Here is a 21,978-nt window from a genome sequence, read left to right as displayed (position 1 = left end):
ATAAGCAGCATCTTGAATTCATTTTTGAACTTGGAATCCAGCATGTAAAAGAAACCAAGAGGGGCCTATTCATTGGGGTTTTAACTTAGCCGGGCAAACATCTTCTCTTTCTGGCTTGGGAAAAATGGATGTTTTTTTCCTCACTCAAACAACATAATCCTTTCTAATACAAAAGGTCTAGACCTTAGAGTGTGAAGGGTTAATGGTGGTCCTTCCCTGGTTGTCCCCTCACCCCTCACCCCCCACCTTCACCCCTGATTGTTTTGACAACACTTTTCAAAGTGTGACATTCCAAGCCCCTACATAACAATGTAATATTACTGTAATTACACAGGTCATTACATTTTAAATAGAGAACAATAAAATGCTTATCGCCCTGAAAAAGAACAGGTGTTCTTGCCCTTCTTTGGTATTTATGCTAATTGTTTTTCATCTCCTTCAGAAATATTTATGGCGAACATGTTTAGATTCCAATCTCAATGCAGCAGTATTAATTCTGTGCTAATCTTTATAGGTTGGGGTTTAATGTCTGCAGTATGGATTATGGGCTCAACATTCACCCAATAAGTCATATTTTAATGATTATAAATTTAATGTGCCAGCGCTTTGCAGTTTGTTGAAGTTAAAGCTTTCTGAACCCCCAGAAACAAGCTATTAGGCAGCTGGGGGGCCTGAAGTGCTTATCTGGAAGAAGTGTTTTTGGAAACTTTGGACTGCTCAAGGGAAGTAGCTTTTACTGATGCCCCCTATCTGAGAAAAGATTCGGAGGCAGACAATCCCGGTTCTTGCTAGGAGTTTTCCAGTTTGATTTTAATTTTACTGATATGGATTTCATTTAGAGTCACTGCTGGAAGCTGGTCAGCTTTCTGTTTCTTAGCAAGCTGTGAAAAAGTTACAGGAAGGTTTCCGGGGGCTGGCAGATCAAGAATGCTGTTCTGTTAGCAGGCCAGGATAACTGCAGTTCTGCGCGCCATTAAAAAAATATTTGCTTTAGAAAACTAGCATTTTAATAGTTGCACCAGAGGCTGTGCTTTCAAAGATTACAGTAGAAGCCTTTGCAGGTTTTGAATGCCTCCTCACATCCCACGAGGTGCCTGTGTGCATGCAGAAAGTGCCTAGATTTTCCTTGGTTGAGAAATCCGGGTGCAACTTCTCTTACACATGCACAGTGGGTAAACGAGAAGGTATCTAAGAGGATTTTACATTTTGTCAGATGTTTCACAACGGGGGCCCCCGAATCACATTAAAAATGCACTGTAGAGAAAGGACAGCTGCAAATTTTTGTGCGGACGCGTGTTTCTGGACCATGACTAAAACTCCGAGGACCTTTTCCCCAGCTGTCTGGAAGTTATGTGGAAGTTGGTTTATTGGCAGTTAAGTATGAGACAACCTGGATTTAGCAGAGGCTCTCTCCTACACAGGAAGTAGATGACATTATATTGGGGGAAGGGAGGAGGCTTTGCAGGCAAGGAGTGATTTTACTCCCTTTTTTTTTTTTTTTTTAAACCATGGCGTTGCCAAATAAATAAGCACTTTCCAAGGAAGTAGGTGTAAGCTTTTTAGTCCTGGTAAGTGGAATTAGATAATATCTTTAACCGCATTTATAACTGTTCTAAGGTGACACATTTCAGAAGTTTTGAAAGGAGGGGTTGAATCAAATTCTTGGAGGCTTTTCTTTTTGAAGGGGTGTGTAATGTGGGCATCAGAGTTTCTTCTGCGAGTGAATATTGGCAACTGTGTAAGTAAATCTTCAACTCTGACTTATAATTGAGCACATTTGTGAAGGAAATGGTTAATTTTACAACCAAAGGCAAACTTGCACCTCGACAGGTCTGCTGAAAGAAATGTGCCCCAGTCCTTTGCTGGCAAGCGCCACCGGGTCATAAATCCACAGGCTTTATTTACAGCCCATAACACTTATGAATGTTAAGATATTTGACGCCACGTTGGCCTTATAATATTCAAGGTCCGCAGACATTGGCAGTAGCTCAAATTTCTCTCACTAATTACAAGTGATGAGATGGGGGTGTGTGGTGGGGGGAGCCCATCTCAAGTGCTGCCCTCCCCCCTTCCGTGACCCCCACCTCTACAATCCGAGTTTACTGAGACCGACACCCTCTCCTTTGGCAGCTGACTTGTACTTTTCCTCTAGGCTATTGTTATACACATTTATAAAGAGCACTTTCAGGGATGGAAATCCAGTGGGGGCTCTGCACAGATGCCTTTTTCAAAAGCAAAGTTGCTCTAGCTGTTTGCATCTTTCTCCTTGTCTTCTGGCTTCTCCTTTTTCTTTTTTTCTTTTTCTTTTCTTTCCCTTTCCCTTTCTTTTTCTTTTTTTTTCCTTTTTGGACTGTATTGCCTATATTGTGCATATTTCCCAGAAAACTTAAAGAAACCGGATATGAGAGACTGCTCTTTAATTTATATGATGTTCCACTGAGCTCAGAGGGCAAACACACACGGTGCATAGTGCAGTAGTTAACGTGAGGGCTTAAAAAAAAAAGGTGGGTGAGGAGAGTTGATTAAAGGAATTTAATGGATGAGAAAAAAAAAGTTCCTGGTTTCATTGGGGATGAGAAGGACACTCATTTGGGAAAAGTGCACTGTTATCTGGGGGGGGGGGGACACAGAAAAGTAGCCAGCATAAATGCTTGATTAAGAAAGATTGGAAAAAATAGAAGATGGGACAAAAATTTGGGCTTGGGGGAACAGCTCAGTTGAAATTGGGGATTAAAAGTTTCTTATAAGAGGTGGGAATACCATGGTGGGGGGTGCTGTTAAAAACTTGCTTCGCTCAGCATAGTGGTTCCAATCCACTCCTCACCTAAAATGCTCTATCCAGCAACAGATACATGTTTCCTATCAGTTATTTGTGTGAGGGCCTGGGGGTGGGGCATCTGTGGTGGAGACCCTGACGAGAGAGAAGGCCAATTATCCTGCCGATTTTATTTTTTAAAAAGTGGGTTGTTCCTGTGTGTGTGTGTGTGTGTGTGTGTGTGTGTTACAAAGGGACCACATGGTAAAGGGCGAGTGGGATTCTGAGGTGCGTGCCTAAGTGTTGAGGGGGGCCGATGGCTCTGTCATTTCTGGCCGGATCCAACCATCCAACCCAAACTTAAAGACCGAGGCTGAAAGGTTTTATTTTCTAATCAATGGAATGCAGAAACTTACTAGCCCTCAGGGACAGATATGAATCCCTTAACAGCTCATTACAAAGATGGGGCTGTGGGATCTATGAACGGGTTATCAGCCGTGGTGTTCTTTGGTTTTCCCAGGATAGGTTTTTCTTCCTTAGGCACATCTGATTCCGGGCTGGTCATTCAGCCTGTTCTATTTTATCTTCTTTTTTTTTTTTTCTTTTTGTCGTGAAGTCGCCCCAAACAGTTGTGTTTCTAGGGGTGGGCATGGCTATTATTAGTGGGATCAGCTCTGAAGGAGTTAAAATTGCTCGCTAAAGTTTGGCATCATGAAAATAAATTTGAGGCCTGGTAGGCATTAACAGGGCACAGCACATTTACAGAGCTTAATTAGTACGAACTGTAATTGTTCATGGTCTGCCAGAAGAAGTAATGTTCAGGAAAAGTGGAGTCCCTTCTCTTGCAGCCTTCAGTTTGAAACCGATAAATCACTTGCATATTTGTGTAGTGATTCAAATGGAGCTAGGACCTCTCCCATCCCAACATGTGGTAAATTGTAAAGTCAATGAATTGCAGATGTAGGCTACAGTGAGATTCTCCCAAGAAAATGCAGAATGAATGGGAAAGAATGATGCTATAAATATTTACTGAGAAGATAACTAGGTCCCTGCGTGCTGGGCCAATTATGAGGTACTAAATATATTAGCAAAATGCTTAAAAAATCGGGAGGATTTGTGTGGGTCTTTGGGTGGGTTGGTTTGTTTTGGAAAGTGAAATAAAAGGCACAATGGTTACTGTCTTGTCAGTTTTATTAAAGCCCGAATCACAATGGCAAACCCAGGGAAGGACACACGAAACCCACATTAATGCAAATTAATTCGTTATGAGTTGCAGAGCTGTGACTGCTAAGTGGAGTAATGATAGGGCATCATTTTAAGAGTGTTAATGTAGCAACTTTTAATGAAAAATATTATGTTAGGAACATGTCTCAGCACCTTAGCCCACGTGTTTTTATATGCTAGAAATGTATTTCGTACAAGAGCAGGAAACTTGATTCACTTCATTCCCCCCCCCCCCCCCCGGTTTAAGAACTTTAATTATGTTTTGATGTTTAAAGAAAATCTCGTTTTTAAGAAATCAGCCCAGAAATGCCTATCACCATAACCAAGTTCAACTTTTCTCTTTTTGCGCCAGATTGTAGCACTGAGTGGAAATACAATGAATGTAGCCCCCCGCCACCCCCCATAGACCTACATCTATAACTTTCTTGAAGTCATTTTTTTCCCCTCCTTTTCTCTCATGGAGGATTTTGGTCTCAGGCGATGTTGCAAGTCTTCTTTCCCCAAATGTGAGTAGGTGGATGTGTATGGAAGCTGTAAAAGTTAATGATCATTCTCTGACTCATAGCTGATGGTTTCAGGTTGAGGAAAAGAAAAGAAAAATTAATGAGGGTAAATAGACCTTGGATGGAACATTGAGACAGTAGGAGAGATTGTTCTTGTGTCTAAAGGCATGCGTTTTGTTGCAGCAGAATTTCTGAAGGAGATTGCCAGGAAGTGAAAAGGGGATGCCTTTGTTAAGTTGTTGTTTTAGGATGGTACAAATGTTCGGTGTTGAGATCTGGGGAGGAATGTTGAAGCCGGCATACGTACCAGTCAGTGCTGGTTTTGCTTTCCTTGTGGAAGCTAGAGCCCCCTTGGCACTTTTTGGAAGGGCAGTCTGTAATGCAGAGTCCTGGTCAGAAGTTTATTTCCCATTAAATGGAAGAGGTTCGCCGCATGGGACTAGGGGTACTGTGTCCTGAACAGGGACTGATGACCTAAGAAAAAGTCTTAGATGTACTAGCAGTAGCAAAAGTATTCTGTCTTTTCATTGGGTAGGGTATGTGCTTTGGTGAGCGCTGTGAATTGTGCAAGACTGTTGAATCACAGATCTGTACTTCTGAAACAAATAATGCAACATATGTTAAGAAAAAAGAAAAAGAAGAAGATAGCAGGAGGGGAAGAATGAAGGGGAGTAAGTCGGAGGGGGAGACGAACCATGAGAGACGATGGACTCTGAAAAACAAACTGGGGGTTCTAGAGGGGAGGAGGGTGGGGGGATGGGTTAGCCTGGTGATGGGTATTAAAGAGGGTACATTCTGCGTGGAGCACTGGGTGTTATGCACAAACAATGAATCATGGAACACTACATCAAGAACTAATGATGTAATGTATGGTGATTAACATAACAATAAAAAATTTAAAAAAATAACATTGATATAAATTTATTTTAAAAAAGTATTCTGTCTTTTAAGCTAATGACGTGGGAATTAAGCATCAAGTGGCTCATGGTAATAGCTACAGGGTAAAAGTGGGCCCTAAACCCCCCAAACCAAAACCTTTTGAAAGGGGAATGAATCTGGATTTTTTTTTTCTTGAAATAAGAAAGAAAGCCAGGTGATGAAACGGAAAATAAAGCCTAGGCTCCACCTTTTCCCAATTTAGTGGCGTGAATAGGTCTAAAAAAATTAATCTTCATCACACTGGAGGTTCACTTAGTGTTGGAGAAACCAACACAGGGTTTTACTTACTTTAGTCCCCTTTGAGGATGAGGTCTCTGTGGTTGAAAAAGTGGTTTTCCTTTTTTTCTCGTCTCTGGATATCTCTGAGGTCTTGTACTTGCAACATCAAATTAAGGGCCAGTAGTAGTGATTAGAAATAAAACGAGACATCAAGATACGGTAATAATATGGGAAGCAGTTAATTGTCAATTGTTGGTTTTTTTAATTGCCGGGGAATTGTGCAAGCTTGTGCCGAGCATCGCCCCATCTTCGTGGTTCTTCCTTTGGACAAGTGAGGGCCAGATCATCTGGGGGTGTTTGAATGGGTGGGTGGGCTTGGCCATTGTAGACAAGCACACAGGAAGGGAGGGTTTATTTTGTTGGAAGTTTCATGGGAAGGAATTAAATGAAAAGTACCCTGGAGTTCTCGTATGGTGACAACCCAGGATGCCCCAGGGAGGTACCATGGGGAGGACACGTTGCATGTCCATGGTGTAACAGCTATACTTGCTGGCAGAGGAGGTGACGCGGGGTGCTGCAGGTGACCAGGAGCAGGGCGGTCCCAGGGTTGGGGGCATGTGCGAGCCTGGTTCTTGAACTCAGTTGAGCCTGTGCTGGATCTCAACCTCCCTCCCCTCATCTTCTGAAAAACAAAAGGCCACCATCTCTTGTCCTTGCCTTCCTTAGAGGTTTTTTTTACAGAGAGATAAATAAATTCTTGTTCCAGTCCAGCATGCCAGGTTTTTACTGGGTCCTTGTATTTTGTTTTTGTCTTAAAAAGCTAGACCATAACGAACAAGGCATCTTTGTGTTTTACGGGGAAGTCAAAAAGCTGTGGAAAGTCTATGTTTAAGAAAGTAGTATTTGGGAAAAGAGGGGGTGGAAATCCAAAGGACTAACAAGAATATTGTAAGTCTTTGTCACTGTAGCTGGGGGAAGTTTAGCTCCCCATGCGTCCCAACACAGTGGTTACTGGCTGGGAGTAAAGATCCCATTGGAGCCTGTGCTGTGTGTATTTCTGAGCTGGTCCAGGTTGTTCTGTGTGGCTGGACAGCTGAGGAGGGAAGTTACTTTGCTTGGGGGTGTTAGGATGGGGTGTGTGTGTGTGTGTGTTAAATTAACTTTGTCCAGCTAGATTCTTAAGGACGTTGCAGCCGCATTTTTACTGTTTTAATTGTGGTATTCTCTCTGAGATTGTGTTGTCCGGGTGGTGATTGGACATAAGGGTTAAGAATGGAACCGGACAAGTGAAAATTGAATTTGGATTAGCCACGGTTTCATTAATTTATTCATAAGACTGTGATTATATGAAATTTTGTTTCTACGACATATCCTTAGTTATCAGATGTCCATTCAATTTTAATTGACAATCTAAGATTCCTGTGGTTACACACAGATTGCCTATAGGGGCTCTGCAGGGTTTGTGGGAAGAAAAGCTTGGACAAGTTTCCATTAAGCTCTGAATCGGGCAGTTGGAAAAGAGGAGAATAAAACCCTGGTGAAAAGGGGGACACGTTGTTATTGTTGCCTCTCAACTTAGAAGGAGAAACCCCCCCCAAGAGCTGCTCTCCAGCCAAGAATTCCAAACTTGCAGAGGAACCTGTCCCTAGCACAGAAGTTGTTTTAAGATGATGTGGAATTGTCACAAGTTAGTGCAATCGCTGTTTCCTGACTGGCAGTTTTCACAGAAAGGACAGGGGGGCAAAGCGTGCAAATTCATCTTTCTTTTTCTGCGATTCACTTCGACGAACTGTTTCTGAGTGTGTCGGGGGGCTGCGAGGGGGTGGGGCATTACCTTCACTTGCTCAGGGTACATCTTGTGTTTTAGGGAGTGTGGTTCAATCATTCTGCTTTGACAGGTAAAAGAAAAAAAATGTGTTTTTTGGCCTCATCTGTATTGTGCCCCTTTCAAACTTGATTAATATATTTTGGGGGCAAGCAGACTTCTATATAGGCAGTGTTTTGATTGTTTATTTGTAGTAGATAAAATGATCTCAGCACATTGCATGCTAAAGTGGGGACTTAGAGCCTTTCCCATGAGCAATAAAAATTTAGACTTTTTTAATTTGACTACTTCTGTGTTGTGTTTATTTTGAGTTGGTTCAAAAGTTCTGTGAATTTCTTTCTTTCTTTTCTTTTTTTTTTTTCAAAACCTGTGTGGACTGAATGATTTTTTCATGCAAGGACCAAGATACAAAATAATTGGATCTGAAGCGCGCTTGCAAGCTAGCTTACATTCTGTTATAATAGTAGAGAAGTGTTCTGGCAACTGCAGTAGGACAGGAGCAGGAATAGCAGTGGTTTGGAATCATCGCTGATGCCCGATGTGTGAGGGGAATGGGCATGGATTTCCCAGGACCATCTAATTCCTCCTCATTTGTTCATGTATTGCAGATTGAAATGCATTTTCAGATGCTGTTGAGATCCTTTAGTGATTGGTGTATTGTTTATAAGATAAACCAGCAGATGGTGTTTGTTTTCCCCATCTGGAGGATCCCAAGATTAACAAGGATGTTTTGGGAAAAGGAGAATTTGGTGAGGAATCTCAGTATTCCGCCCACTTCTCTGATGAGGGATCTGTAGGGCTTCAGAGCGAAAGGCCCAGGAGGCATTTGACCCTCTGTTGTGGAAAGTTGGAGGGAGCCAGGGACGAGCATTCAGCCAGGGGCCACCGAATAGGTGGTCCTGAGAACACTCGGTGGCCCTTTGGCCGTGGTTGGCTCCCTCTTTGGGGAAGTGTGGACTCCTAGAGTGCAGGCAAGATGTTCTGGGACGGATAGCTTAGTCATTGCAAAAGAATGTATAAGGCTTCCAGGGGGGCCCTGAAATTTGCCTGCCATATATGTTTTCCCCAAAACAACTGTGTTTGGGAGCAAGAGCCCAGTTAGAATGGTGGGGAGCTTGTACCTGTTGCAGTCTTGTGGCTTCTCAGAATCCTTTCTCACAACCTTTCCTCTTGCCTCCATGTTGCAATTCTGATGACTGTTTGCAGCCCACAGTTAATTTTTCCGCAGCATCCCGCTCAGCACACTGGCTTCCTTTATGTTTTAATGGGCATCCGTCTTTCCTTTTCATGTCATTGATTCTCACTCCTGGCCCCCTCCCCCTCCCTTTTTGCTTATTGAATAGGTGCTTTTTTTTTTTTAAACTTTACCTTAGATTATTATGATCATCTTATCCATAGCAACAAATAAAAATACACAGGTCTTGATTGAATGCCAAGGCTGCAGTTCAATCTAGGAAGGTTTGTCTGCTATTCATAAACTGCTTAAGATGTTTTCTTGTAGTTTGTGACATAAGCAGAACGCTTTGATTTGGTTTCTTTCTACAGCTCCATTTTCAGTCCGGGAGCACACATTACTCTGCGTACAAAACGATTGAACACCAGATTGCAATTCAGGTAGGCAATGCAAGAGATCCTGAAGCTTGAATTGTCAATATGTAGGTCTCTTGTGTCTTTTATTCTCTGCCCCTTCCCCCAATCTAGATGATGATGATGATGACGATGGTGATGGGGATGATGGTGGTGATGATGGTGGTGATGGGGATGATGGTGGTGATGATGGTGGTGATGGGGATGATGGTGGTGGGGATGATGATGGTGGGGATGATGGTGGTGATGTTGGTGATGACTATGGTGTGATAATGATGTTGGTGATGACGATGGTGATGGTGGTGATGGTGCTGGTGGTGGTTCATTCACTGGGGGAGGTGGGAAGCAAAGAAACGAACAGAAATGCTGCCAAAATGAGTTAAAGATGACAGAAAGAAAGAGGAGCCTGTGTTTTTTGTTAAGTTTCTTGGTCAGGCATAATGGGCACCCGGACCCCAGCTTGCCTCTTGTTTTTGGCTTAGGGAAGAATCTTCAGTTGGGTGTAAGAGGAGGTGGCCAACTGTGAACTGGAAGCATTGGGCGGGTGGGGGAGGGGGGCGGTGGAGAGGTGGAGGAGGCTGTGTGACAGCCAGAGAGTTGTTTCCGGTCGATCCAAATCATATTAAGTGGTGCTAAGAATATCGCTTTTGACCTGATTGTCCTGAAATGTTGATTTCTCTTGGACCTGTTGATATATGTCATTAAAAGTGCTGGAAGGGAGAGGTGACAGATCCCAGCTTCTGATGAGTGTCCTGTTTCCTGCTCACGTAGTACTTCCATTCTCTTAAATCCAAAGGCTAAACAAATCACAGACTAATATAGACTCCGAGCTGAACTGATGCCAACAGAATGCAGTAGTCGAGGGAGAGCAGACTAATACAATTTTCATCTGTCTGCCTTGCCTGGCTTTGCCAGGATGGATGTTAAACATGGTGTAACTCACGGTACCAAAACTTCTTGAGGGTTCTGGTTTAACCCTTTGAAGAGAGGCTTTTGAAACCTGTTGCTGTGATGTTGAAGTCTGGCTCTAGGTCTTCTCTTCTTGGAAGTTGATGTCAGTTGGTTGACTAATTTCTGTTGTTCCATTGCACCCTATCTTGTCACCCTAGCAGATAACGTGTGTGTGTGTGTGTGTCTGTGTGTGTGTGTGTGTGTGTGTGTGTGTGTGTGTGTGGTCTCACCAGACTAGAGCCACGTCGCATCTTGGTGGCTCTGTTGTTTCAAATCTGCATCTTCCTGGATAAGACGTTCAGATAGCCACGTGCCCCAGTTAAACTGAATTCTTGCCCCCGTGAAAAGTCTGACTCAGCAGACATTTTTGTTTGGTGGATCCCTAATGTTTTTGTACTTATTTCAAGGCAACAGTAACTTATTTTTGAAATATTTTGTTTCCGTCTGCAGTGTGCTGCTGATCTCTCTGTGTCTTTGAGGGGGGAAAGTGGGATCTTGATTTTTACCCCTTCACCCCCAGATATTTTCAAGCCTGATGTCTTGAACGTGCTGTGCAGTTGTTCTTGCTGGCACATTTCCTGGTGGACCCTTCTTCCTTTTGATTAGCGGCGTAGTGAGTCTTGCCCCTGGAAACTGGTTTAGACTCAGGGCTTGGATGGGGAACAAGCCCAAACCCTAAGTCTTGATGAATGGAGGGATGCACAGAGAAGTGTCCTGAGGCCTACCACTCTCGTGGAGTGCTGGAAGATCCTGTTGCCCGGGGTGTGGGAATTGTTGAGGTTGAATAGCATAGTGATCTCTGTCTTGGTGTGGCAAGGCTGGCTGGGGCCATGTCACTGGGAGACCAGCCGAGGCCAGAGCAGCTGTTGTGTCTTTACACCCGCTGCTGAAGCGTCCCTTGTTAGACCGAGCAGGTCGTCTTTCTCCAAACCACCTGGCGCGGTGCAGGCCATGTGAAGCTCTTTCTCAGGAGGAAAATGGAGTAAATTACAGACCTCATTGTTTGGAGGACTGAAACCATTACTACCCCACCATGAACAGGTAGTATTGTTCTCCCCTGCTTCTGTTTGCTAAGGCTTGATGCCCATGTGGGCAAACAGAGAGACATTTTATTAGAGACCCAGCACCGGCATGCTCTCAGAGTTCATTCTGCCCCCCTCCCCCAATCTCTCCTAGACCGGGAGGAGGCCAAGCCAAATGGCATCTAGCTGTAATTGTAGTTTGATCATCAAAGGATAGATGGCAGAAACCGGAAGAAGCAAAGGGAGAAAAGGGGAAATCTCCGACACAAAATTATTCCCCATGCATGCAGCAGCCCGACTGCAGGGTGGGGGTATAGAGATGAGGATGGTACTGCTTTGGGGTCGAGTCATTCTCCAGCGTAAGGCTTGCATGCAGTGTGATTGGTGGGGCAGGATTTTCTTTCCCTGGAAACTTAAAACGGATTCAGCTTAATAAATACTGTATTTCAATATGAGCTGAGGGTGTTGCTCTCCTAAGCTATATCCTAAAATAACCTCGAGGAGTGTGACACCTCGTGTCACATGAGATCCATACCCCTTTCCTTTCCCATCCCCTGCAATCTCAGGCCTTGGCCAAGTTCACTGTTTATATGAATGGCCTCCAAGTGATTCTGTAGCCCGTCTCATTCTTGGGAAAAGTTTGGACACAATGTCAATTGCTGTTTTGGGATCTTCCCCGCTTTTTGACAATCTCCTAACTCCTCTCAACTTTGGAAAGACAAGAGTAACACAAATGGCCATATTCTCCCTAAGTGGTTAACACAAATCTAACTGGAATGACAATTAAGAGGCCTTAAAAAAAAAAAGACATAGTTATTAGTTTGACTGACTTTTAAAAAGTTTTATTGAAGTATAATATAAGTATAGCACAGTACATAGATCTTTGGAGGAGAGATGGATGAACTTTTACACGCATGAACATGCATGAAACCATCACCCCGGCCAACATACCGAGTGGAGTTGGAACAGTTTTTCTGTAAAGGGCCAGATAGTAAATATTTGAGGCTTTGCAGGCTGTATGGTCTCTATGGCAGCTACTCGACTCTGGACATTGTGGTGCAAAGGCAACTAAAAATAATACCTAAAGGAATAGATGTGACCTTGTCCCAATAAAACTTTATGTATAAAGTCAGACAGTGGCTGGATTTGGCCCCCAGACTGTAGTTTGCTGGCCCCTGAGAGAATATTACCAACCTCCCAGAAGTCTCTCTTGTTTCCCTCCCTTCCCAGTCATCTGCCACCTCCCCCTCCCCCACTCCCAAATCTCACCACGGAATAGCTTTATCTATTGCCATGGATTAGTTGTGCCTGTTTTTTAGCTTCATTGAAGTGGGATTGTGCAGAATGGATTGTCTCATGTCTGGCCCCACTCAGCATTATGTCTGAGTTATATTCCTGTTATTGTATGTAGCAATAGTCTGCTCCTTTTTTTTTTTTATTGCCATTAGTATTCAACTAGGAGTATGACACAATACACACATCCTTTCTGTGTTATTGGATTTTTGGATTGTCTCCAATTTTCTGCTGTTATGAATAAGGTCCTGGTAACATTCTTACCCTCATCTTTCGGAGGAATATGTGTGTCCGTTTCTGTTCTTCATATCCAAGAGCGGCCTTGGGGAGACATGGGGTAGCATGTGTTTAGCTTTGCATCGGTCTTTTGAGAGAGGTTTGAATGCCGGATTTCAGGTGTCATCACCGAAGTGCCTTGGCTGAGTGGTTGTAGGTATGTGGGTGATACAGGGGAGGAGAGCAGTAAAGTGAGCTAGGTGTGGTCAGAGGCCAGTTTGCCTTCACACAGCCACTTGGCTTTTGGCCCCAGTTCCTAGGAACTCCTCCCACTGTTTCCATTAACCTGGGAAGATTTTGCAGGCTGAATTCAGAGGTGGACCCATACACTGCGGGTGCCTCCCAGAGAATGTGAATGAGTGTTTAGGCATCCCTGTTGCCTCCCTGAAGACCTCTCTTCCGAGACTCCTCCACTCATCATCATTCCAGCCCGAAGAGCAGTGTTGTAATCAAGGTCAAGACCCACAGAAGAGATTTCCCTTGGTTTTCAGAAGGGCTCCTTCAGAACCAATTAAGCCTTTGTTTTAAGAGCATTTTGGCCAAAGGTTGATGTTTTAACACCAAGTCAGATGTGATTTAGGAAAAAATAACTTCACACACAACAAAAACAAACTGTGTAGACCTTTCATGGTTGTTTTTCTTTTAAGATGTGAAGTGGTTTGTGTGTGTGTGTGTGTGTGCGCGCGCGCGTGCGCGCACGCACGCTTGTGTGTGCGCTCAAAGACAACCAGGAGAGGCTCCAGAAGAAATGGACCATTTTATTTGTTTACACAGCTGAGCGGTGGAGACTTTGCAGTGGGTGTTGCTTTGCCTCTTGTCCTCAGGCTTTTGCAAGTTCTCATCTGAGCTTTACCCCAAAGCATATCATTTCTGCTTGGTCTTAGCACTCACCTGCTAATTTTAACTTCTGACTCCAGAAAGCACCCCAGCCCCGGAGGAGGGTCCCTGGGGCCTTCCCGAGTCAAGAAGGGAAGGGTATAAACTGCAGAGTGTCCTGGCCCCATATTGGCCCCTTATTCCTGGATGTGAACTTGATGTTTAGTCTTGTCCATGTCTTAAAATCATTAAGATTCCAGATGTACTGTGGGTTGCAGTCTGTCTCCTTGCCCAAGTAGACCCTTGGCATTTGTGATAAAAAAGGCCAGAGGTTAGTACCAGTGGATTTGGCCAGGATGTTTGCAATAACGCAGTTCCTGTATCTTGATGGCAGTCTCTTGTGTTCTTTGCCTGTCCTCTTGTCACAGGTTCCATGGCCTTTCAGTTCTTAGGAGGATTTGCTTTCTTGGTTCAGGGGCAGATCTGGGCTAAGTGGGGGGACTCCCAGAAACAACTACAGTTCTTAGTATAGTCGCTGCCGCGGTTTTCCCTCACTCCCCCTGCCACACCTGGCTGGGAGATTTCATGTCCACTTTCCACAAAGAGTGAAGTGTGCGTGCACTTGCGTGTGGCTGGGAGAATGGTAGAGACACTGATGGCATTTCACCAGGGTAGTTTGACAAAGCCTCTGGATACCAGTTCGCTCATTCAGAAAGTTCATTCACTTGCTGCAGTGGTGAGTTGTAGCCTAATGGTCAAAAGTCCATACCTAAGAATGTTCATTCATTCATTCTGAGATATTTATGGCGCATCTAGTGCGTGCCAGGCCCCTGCAGAATTCCTCAGTGAACAAAACAGACAAAAACCCCTTGTTCCCATGGAGCTTAAATTCTAGTGATGTTTTAAATGCTGATTTGTAAGCACCCCATTTCCCTTGGTCTGACTGACTAGGTTTTGGGTGCAGTCTGGGAGTGGCATTTTTAATCAGAGTTCGGATTTTCAGCCTACTTAAGTTTGAGAATTGCTGCCCTACAGTCTTTTGAAATCAATTAGTTGATCGTTTATTGGCTGCTCAGTGCCAACTGAAAATTGAGGGCTGGCCAAGTACTCAATTGGGATAACTTTTTCTCATTTTGAGTGAGAAACTAGAGTTCCTGGAGGTTCCGATGAGCTTTAGGCCTTTCCTTCTCCATGGTTCTGTGAAGAGAGCCAGATACTTTTGCAAGCCTCGAGAAGAGGTGCTTCTTTGTTTATGAAAGAGTAGCTTGGACGATAATGTGCCTGGTCTTAGGGGTCAAAGGCAGTAACAACAGTTGATAATAATAGCAGCTTATACTTATGAATTCTCCCGATGCCTTGGGTCTGGTGTTAAGTGCTGTGTATGAATTATTTATTGATTCTTCATAACAACACAGAAGGAAACCCAAAAGATGTAGTTACTCTTATTAGCATCAGTATCTCCCGTTTTGTAAATGAGGAAGCAGAGACTCGGATACCAGAGGTATTTTGCCCAGGATCAAGGAATTAGGATTCAAACCTCGCTGTCAGACTGGAGAGAGATATTACGCGACACAGCTTTAAGCTAACCACTGTCTGAGGAAAATAATGCTCGGGGGTCCCGGGGTTTCCCCAGTCGGTGGCCACCAGCCGGCTCTCCGGGCTGTATACGAAGGAATCAGAGCTGGGAACTGCTAAAAAATATGAAATCCTGGGTTTTACTCCTTGAAGATTCCCATTCATTAGGGCCAGCTCAGTGTTTCACAAACTTGAGCAAGCATCACCTGGAGGGCACCTCGGGGGTTGGTTAGGAGCAGACTGTGGCGCTCCTCCCCCCCCCAGATTTTAGGTTCCGTAGGTCTGGGGTGGGTCCAGACATTTGCAGTTTTAATGGGTTTTCAGGGAATGTGGATGACCCCTCTTTGGCGATAGCACACCGAGAACCCCTTGGCTAGGGCCATGGCTCCCTGACCTTGGCTGCACATCACAGCCCCTGGGCGAGCAGTGTGAACAGTGCTTAGGCCCTGGACTCCGCCCCAGTCCACCTGGATTGGGATCTTTAGGGGGTGGGGCCTGGGCATCCCTGTTGCCAAAAAAGCTTCCCAGGTGATTTTATGTTTTATTTATATATTTTTAAGAAATATTTTACTTAATTATTTGAGAGAGAGAGAGCAGGGGTAGGAACTGGGGCGGGAGGTGGGAGTGGGGAGAATCTTGAGCAGACCACCCTGAGCGTGGGGCCTGACTTGGGGCTTGATCTCACAACTACCCTGAGATCGTGACCTGAGCTGAAACCGAGAGTCTGACGCTTAACGGACTGAGCCACCCAGGCGCCCCTAGGGTCTCTTTTTTAAAGGCAGTGAAAATGAGGTACAGAGAGGTGATTGGTTCGTCCGAGGTCCCACACCTGGTGGAGACAGGGCCAAGATGAGAATCTAGGAGCCCAGCTTGGTGGTGTGTCTATCATTCAAGAAGTTACTGTCTCCTTTAAGCTCAGAGCAATTGTATTATGTTGGCAGATAAAAGAAAACAATCTTGTTTTAAGGCTTTTACTTATATCTTTTTTTTAACTTCTAACTGTTCTAATTGTATCATTGTATTTGTAGGAGTTAAGATATTTATATCTGTTCATTCTCCACCGCGTTATGGCACTTGGGGTCCAGCCTGCATGGTTTGTATGCGGGCTGGTAAGGATGCAGGGTGAGTGAGTGTCTGGTAGTCTAGACTAGAACAGCCCAAAAGGATGAACACAACTGTTCTATCAGCCATGTGTGGGCCTCTTAGGGCCCTAGTAAGTAGTACAGACGTCTGATGTGTGATAAGCAGCTGGTTGTATGTTCTTAGTAACTCTATTTTAGAGGTTGCACTTTTTAAAAAGTTCCTGAGAATCATGAGGCTGTTCAGTGAAGCACAGAAATTTCTTTTTTTTTTTTTTTAATTTAAAGATTATTTATTTATTTGAGAGGGAGAGAGACAAGGTTAGAGAGAGGGAGCATGACTGGGGTGAGCAGGGGGGAGTGCCAGAGAGAGAAGCAGACTCCCCACTGAATGGGGAGCCTAACGTGGGGCTCCATTCCAGGACCATGACCTGAGCCGAAGTCAGACACTTAACCAACTGAACCATCCAGGTGCCCCGAAGCACAGAAATTTCTAAGTGGGTTGTGGCTCACATATGCAGGCTTATCAGGCTTAGCACTTAATTTGTCTCTGGCATTTGGTTTGGTGGCATGATATCAAATTTTGATTGGACAGATAAGTGGTTGTGATTTTTTTTTTTTTAACAGTTTACCTTGAAATCTCCACATACTCTTCAATTAGATAGGGCAGCAGCCCATTACCCCTGAAGGTTCCACCAAAACCTGTGAATGGCTCGCAGGGTGCTTAAAATTTAATGAATAATACATTGAAATTAAAAAAATATATATAAAGCTTAAAAGCAGATACATGTTCTATATAGCTTTATGTCTATAATACGTTATAAAAAGAAACATTAGAATCAAACATTTGTGGACTCTTTGAAGTATCTTCATAAAACCCCGAATTTTTAAGGGATGCATCTGGAGCAATACTTGGTTATGCCAGATTCTGCACGGACTGAGGCCTGGACTGGGAATGGGTGTGTCTTTGCCGTAGGCTGGTAGTGGGGGTGGGTATGGGATGGCTATGTCTCTCTACCTCAGCAATGTTGACTACTTGGGCCGGAAAGTTCTCGTCTCACAGGGGACTGCCCTGTGCGTTGTAGGATGTGTGTTTAGCATCATCCTTGGCCTCTAATGTCTTCATGCCACCAGTACCTGTCAAAAATGTCTGTAGACCTTGCCAAATGTCCCCTGGGGGTCCAGATCCCCCCCACCCCCCTTGAGAACCAGAGGTTTAGAACAGCAGTTGGAAGCGGGTGCCCTGTCACTGAGGCTGGCGTGGTAGTTCCTCTGCATTTGAAAGGGACCAGGTACAAGAGGAAGTGGGTGCGTTCAGCTCCTGCTGCTGGCATCCGGTAACCTGGGTTTGGGTCCCGGTTCTGCCAGGCTTAGTTTCATAATCTGTAAAATGGGGATCATGGTCGTACCTGTTTGCAGAAGGTAGTTGGGAGATGGAATGAGATATAAAGCATGTGCGCAGGGCAGTGGCGCACAGAAGGGCACTTGACAAACACAAGCTGCTGTTTTTACTGCCGAGAACTGTGTGAGGTCCTGGTTTGCAGATTTAGAATACGCCTTCGCCCAGCGCGCATTGTGTATTTTTTACTTCCTGTCAGAAACATCACACATGATAAATTTGATAACCTGGACTATCTTTGCTGAGTAACAAAGATTTATGACTCCTGTTGTTTGCTGTTTGCGTTTCTCTTATGTCACTTAAAAATTCTGCTTGGTCCTTATAACATTTGTGACTAGAAGGTAAGCCCTTCTGAGATTGTGCCTTTCTCATCTGCATATCTCTAGAGCACCTTGCAGAAACACCTAGGACACTGCAGGTGTACAACCAGGGGTGTGAGTGTGTTTAAATACTGCATACTGAGGGCAGAAAGGGAGTAGAGGACATAAGTGGGTTGGGTGCCTGTGTATTAGAGGCAGCTGTTTGCATTTTCCTCTTAATAGCCCCTTTATAACATGATAGGCGATTATATATAAATATAATAATAAACAATATATATTCTATATATACATATGATATATATAAATATTATCTTTTGTACTCAGTGAAGTAATTTGAGATAGACCTTCAACCCCTTTGCTAACTTTACCTTCTTTCCCTGGTATCTTACAACCTGATCTCAGCTCTCCTTCATTGTTTCAGTTTGCACCCTGTGTTAATGACTGTGCCATCACTCAAATAATGGTTAACCGTGGTTGGACTGTTCCATATATATTTTTTTTAAGATTTTTTTTTTATTTATTCATTTGAGACAGATATAGTGAGAGAGAGAGAGAGAGAGAGCATGAGCAGGGAGAGAGGCAGAGGCAGAGGGAGAAGCAGGTCTCCTGCTGAGCCAGGAGCCCGATGTGGGGCTAGATCCCAGGACCCTGGGATCATGACCTGAGCCAAAGGCAGATGCTTAACCATCTGAGCCACCCAGGCGCCCCTATTCTATATTTTTTAACATATATATGTAATATAATAATAATATATAACATGACATGTTATATAACAAGCTATATGAAAACGTAATAGAAATATATAGTATATAATAAATATATATAAATATGTAAACATATTTATATGATTGTCTTCTAATTTTCAAAATGCTTGGAGGTTAGTTGGTTTTTAAAAGTGATGTTAGCTTTTGTTTTAAAGGACAAGTAGTGTCATCCATTGGATCATACCGTATTCTCAGTGTTCTGAGAAGCATACCTATTCTCTGAGTATTCTCAGACCATGTCAACTGTCATTAATTCCTGCAGGCAACTTCAAAAAACTTAAAACAAGTGTTTTCTTACTTTGGATGGATGAACCTACACAAGCAAGTTCATTCCTTTTTGTTCCCAAACCTTGTGCCTCCCGGAATTTTGAGGATGAGATGAGGCACCAAAATAAGTAGCTTCAGTGAAAATCAGAAATTGTCCATGACTTAAAAATGGGTGTGTGTGTGTGTGTGTGTGTGTGTGTGTGTGTGTGTGTGTGTGTGTGTGTGTGTTGGTGGCCCAGCCTAGGGGGACTAGGGGATTCTTTTCACCAGGGCTTTGGTGAGGCTGCCCCATAGGGAAGAGAGTATTGTGTCAATAGTTTCTGAGTTGATTCAGGAAGCATTGTTGATGATTGAAATTGAAGAATTGTGAAGACAATTCATCTTGAGGAACAGAGAACATCGGGTGTGAGCCGGGCTGCTGGGGAGCAGACATTGACATACGGGCCGTCATCAAACTAATTGTTGTTTGAATTACCTGTTATGATCCGATGACAAATCTGCCTTGCTCCTGCCACTGGAGCAGAAAATGTAGCTTGAATTGGCGTGATGTTAGCAAGTGTAAACTGTACTTCAACAAGATGGATAAACCCAATTATGGGGCAGACCTGTAGAGAGAAAATCCATTTAAATCTCGTAATGTTAAGCAGAGCTGTGTTTAATTCATTTGGACCAATTTGGGAATGATGTATGAGTGTTGGTGAACATTAGTCAAAGGGGGGACCACCTGGGGGAAAGGGATGCGCCTGGGCTGCCGCCGCCCCGGGGAGGCAGCTGGGGTGTCGGCTCCGGAGCCTGCCTTAATGGCAGGGGAAAGCAGAAATGACAAAACGATGTACTAAGTGCTGCTAGGAGAGCAGCGCAGTGTAAATGAACCAACAAGGAAAACATATGAAGCAGAAATGAAGGGGGTGTTTTGCCTAAATGCTGTTGACAGTCCAAAACATGAAGGAAATTTGAGGTTCCTCTTCTGTGTTTCCATCCCAGATACCCTTCTGGGTTTTTCCAAGCCTTGTGACAGGAGGCCTAGGAAATGCTTTTTAGTTTTGCTTAATGAGGATTGAAAAAGAGAGAGAGAGAGAGAAAAGGGGCAGCTACATTTAAATTGATAATCTTGGGGCATTTGATTCTCTATTGGAAAGCAGTTAAAAGGGGATGATTACTCTGAAATATGTAGTATATAATATTATGCATATTTGGAAGAGAGTTTGGAAGTTTTGTCTATTTAATTTTTTTTTTAATAGCTAGGTAGTGGTGACCCAGCTTTGCATGTAGTAGGTGGTTAATATATACTGATTAAATGAATGAAAACATTGAACTTTGGAGAAGTAACTTTCAGGGCTAAACGCTGGTATTTCCCACACCTCAGACTCATTAGGATATGTAAGGACCTTAGGATCCCAGTTTCATCGGATCAATTCCTGGGAGTTTGCATTCCCAGGAATTTTACAATTTTATGTGAAAAGTTACAATTTTACAACTTTACTTTTACTATTACGGCTTTTCTATTGTTAGTTTTGCCAAGGGTGTTTTTAGAAGACTCTAGCTTTCTTTTATTTTGAAAGGAGCTGATAAAACCCCCTAACAAATTGTTTGTTTTTTTCCTTTTGGCTTGGTCATTTTCTTTTTTTTCTTTTGTGGAATGGAGTGGACTTGGAGACTTGGCTTGTTGAAAGGAGAATTTAAAGACTGGAGTGCACAAGGAACTTGGCAGTGGACCGCCAAGAAATTCATGGTTATGCACTTTTGCCCCCAGTGCCCATAAATCTAACCATTGGGAATGCTGGGTGTGAATGAAGGTTATAGCCCTGAGTTTTTCCCTGTAATTGGGGTACAGTTCATTGTATGGGCTTGTGGTATATATTTAGTGTCTACTTCAGGCCAATTCTTTTCTAAAACCTAGAGGCAGATTTGTTAGGATTTTCCTTTCTGGCTTTATCCAGCTTTCAACTCAGTTGAAAAACCAGTGAAGGGATGATAATAAGAAAAATTAAGACTTCCCTGTAATGGTTCAACACTGAATTCTGAGAATCTGAATATTCCAACCTAGTTTACCGGTAGAATCTAGGTAAAAAAACATTTTGGGATAATTTAATCTACCCTTGCCAGAAAAACCACTAGTGCATTTAGCCCTCAATTTGACCTGCCTGATGGTCGACTTCCAGTTCAGAACAAGGAAGTAATGTGATTAAACTGGAACCTAGAGGAAACATTGAGATGTGTTTCTGAACCTGACGATCTTTGCTCTGAAAGAAGGAACATCTCTTGTGGCCCATGGGTTTTATGGGGGCTCTGTCTGGTTTGGCTCGAAAGCAGTTGTCAGATTTATACTCCTGAGCTTGGGGTATAGATAAGGTGAATTGAGCAGGCAGTGAATATGGGGATTTCTGGAAAACAGACTCTAAAGGAAAAGAAAGCATTCACCTTGTGGGTAGAATGACCTGTATGTGTTAGGGATAAATCTTTTCAGAGCCCTGGAGGGTTGCTTTCTTGATTAACTTGTTACCTTCTGTTATTATAGTAGAGCTGAAATCTTGCAAGGAATGTATGCAAAGAGGAATTTTTGTCCTTTTGAATTAGATCCTAAGAGGTAATAAACATATAGCAAAAGACCTAAATGAAATAGTGAGATAGTATCAACTCTTTAGCTTAAAACAAATTATTTTCTGTAGGGTTAAAAAAAAATTAGCTTCCCTCTGGTATCAAGTTCTAGATAAGGGCTTTATTGATGTATGGAATCTATAAGACTCAATTCAGAAGTGTTTCAGGACTCACAAAGCTCTGAACTTAATTCTTATCCTTAAAATCAAAACCAAACCTCCCCTCTTCCCTCCTTCTAGTCTTCAGTTGCTTAGTTTTTATTCCATAATCCAGCGGCTTTTATTTCTTAATCATTGTTGAAGAAGCCAAAAGTTTCCCTGTTAATTCTAAAAAACTCATTGACCTAGCGTATACAGACATTTTTCTTGAAAGAGAATCCAGAGGAAGGTTTGGAAATGCTTCTCAGCTAAAGGACATGTTTACCAAACTCCCAGTGTGCTTTATGCACCCTATTTTGTGTTTTTTTAAAAAACTTGTCACTGTTGTCACATTTTCATAATGGTGAGTGAAAGCAGATGACAAACCTCTCCCCACAGAAGGAAGACCTGCTTTGTGAAGCCATTTGT

General features: G+C 43.3%; 1 protein-coding gene across 21 annotated transcripts in view; it reads left to right on the top strand.

Moving 5' to 3' along the window:
• The window catches only part of TCF7L2 (transcription factor 7 like 2), a 196,184-nt gene that overhangs the window by 4,670 nt on the left and 169,536 nt on the right, over positions 1 to 21,978 (top strand). For 10 of the 21 annotated variants that reach the window (XM_088020195.1, XM_088020198.1, XM_088020196.1 and 7 more), the window contains exon 4: positions 9,011 to 9,079. The exons of the other annotated variants lie outside the window; for them this stretch is intronic. In XM_088020195.1, coding sequence (XP_087876321.1) covers positions 9,011 to 9,079 — 69 coding nt within the window. The remainder of the gene's footprint in view (positions 1 to 9,010; positions 9,080 to 21,978) is intronic. 21 annotated transcript variants of the gene reach the window in all.

The sequence above is a fragment of the Eumetopias jubatus genome, unplaced genomic scaffold (genome assembly GCF_037043125.1).
Source record: "Eumetopias jubatus isolate StellerSeaLion01/CBP00866 unplaced genomic scaffold, mEumJub1_p1.0 scaffold_17, whole genome shotgun sequence".
Taxonomy (NCBI): domain Eukaryota; kingdom Metazoa; phylum Chordata; class Mammalia; order Carnivora; family Otariidae; genus Eumetopias; species Eumetopias jubatus.
This window is presented reverse-complemented; position numbering and strand designations above follow the sequence as displayed.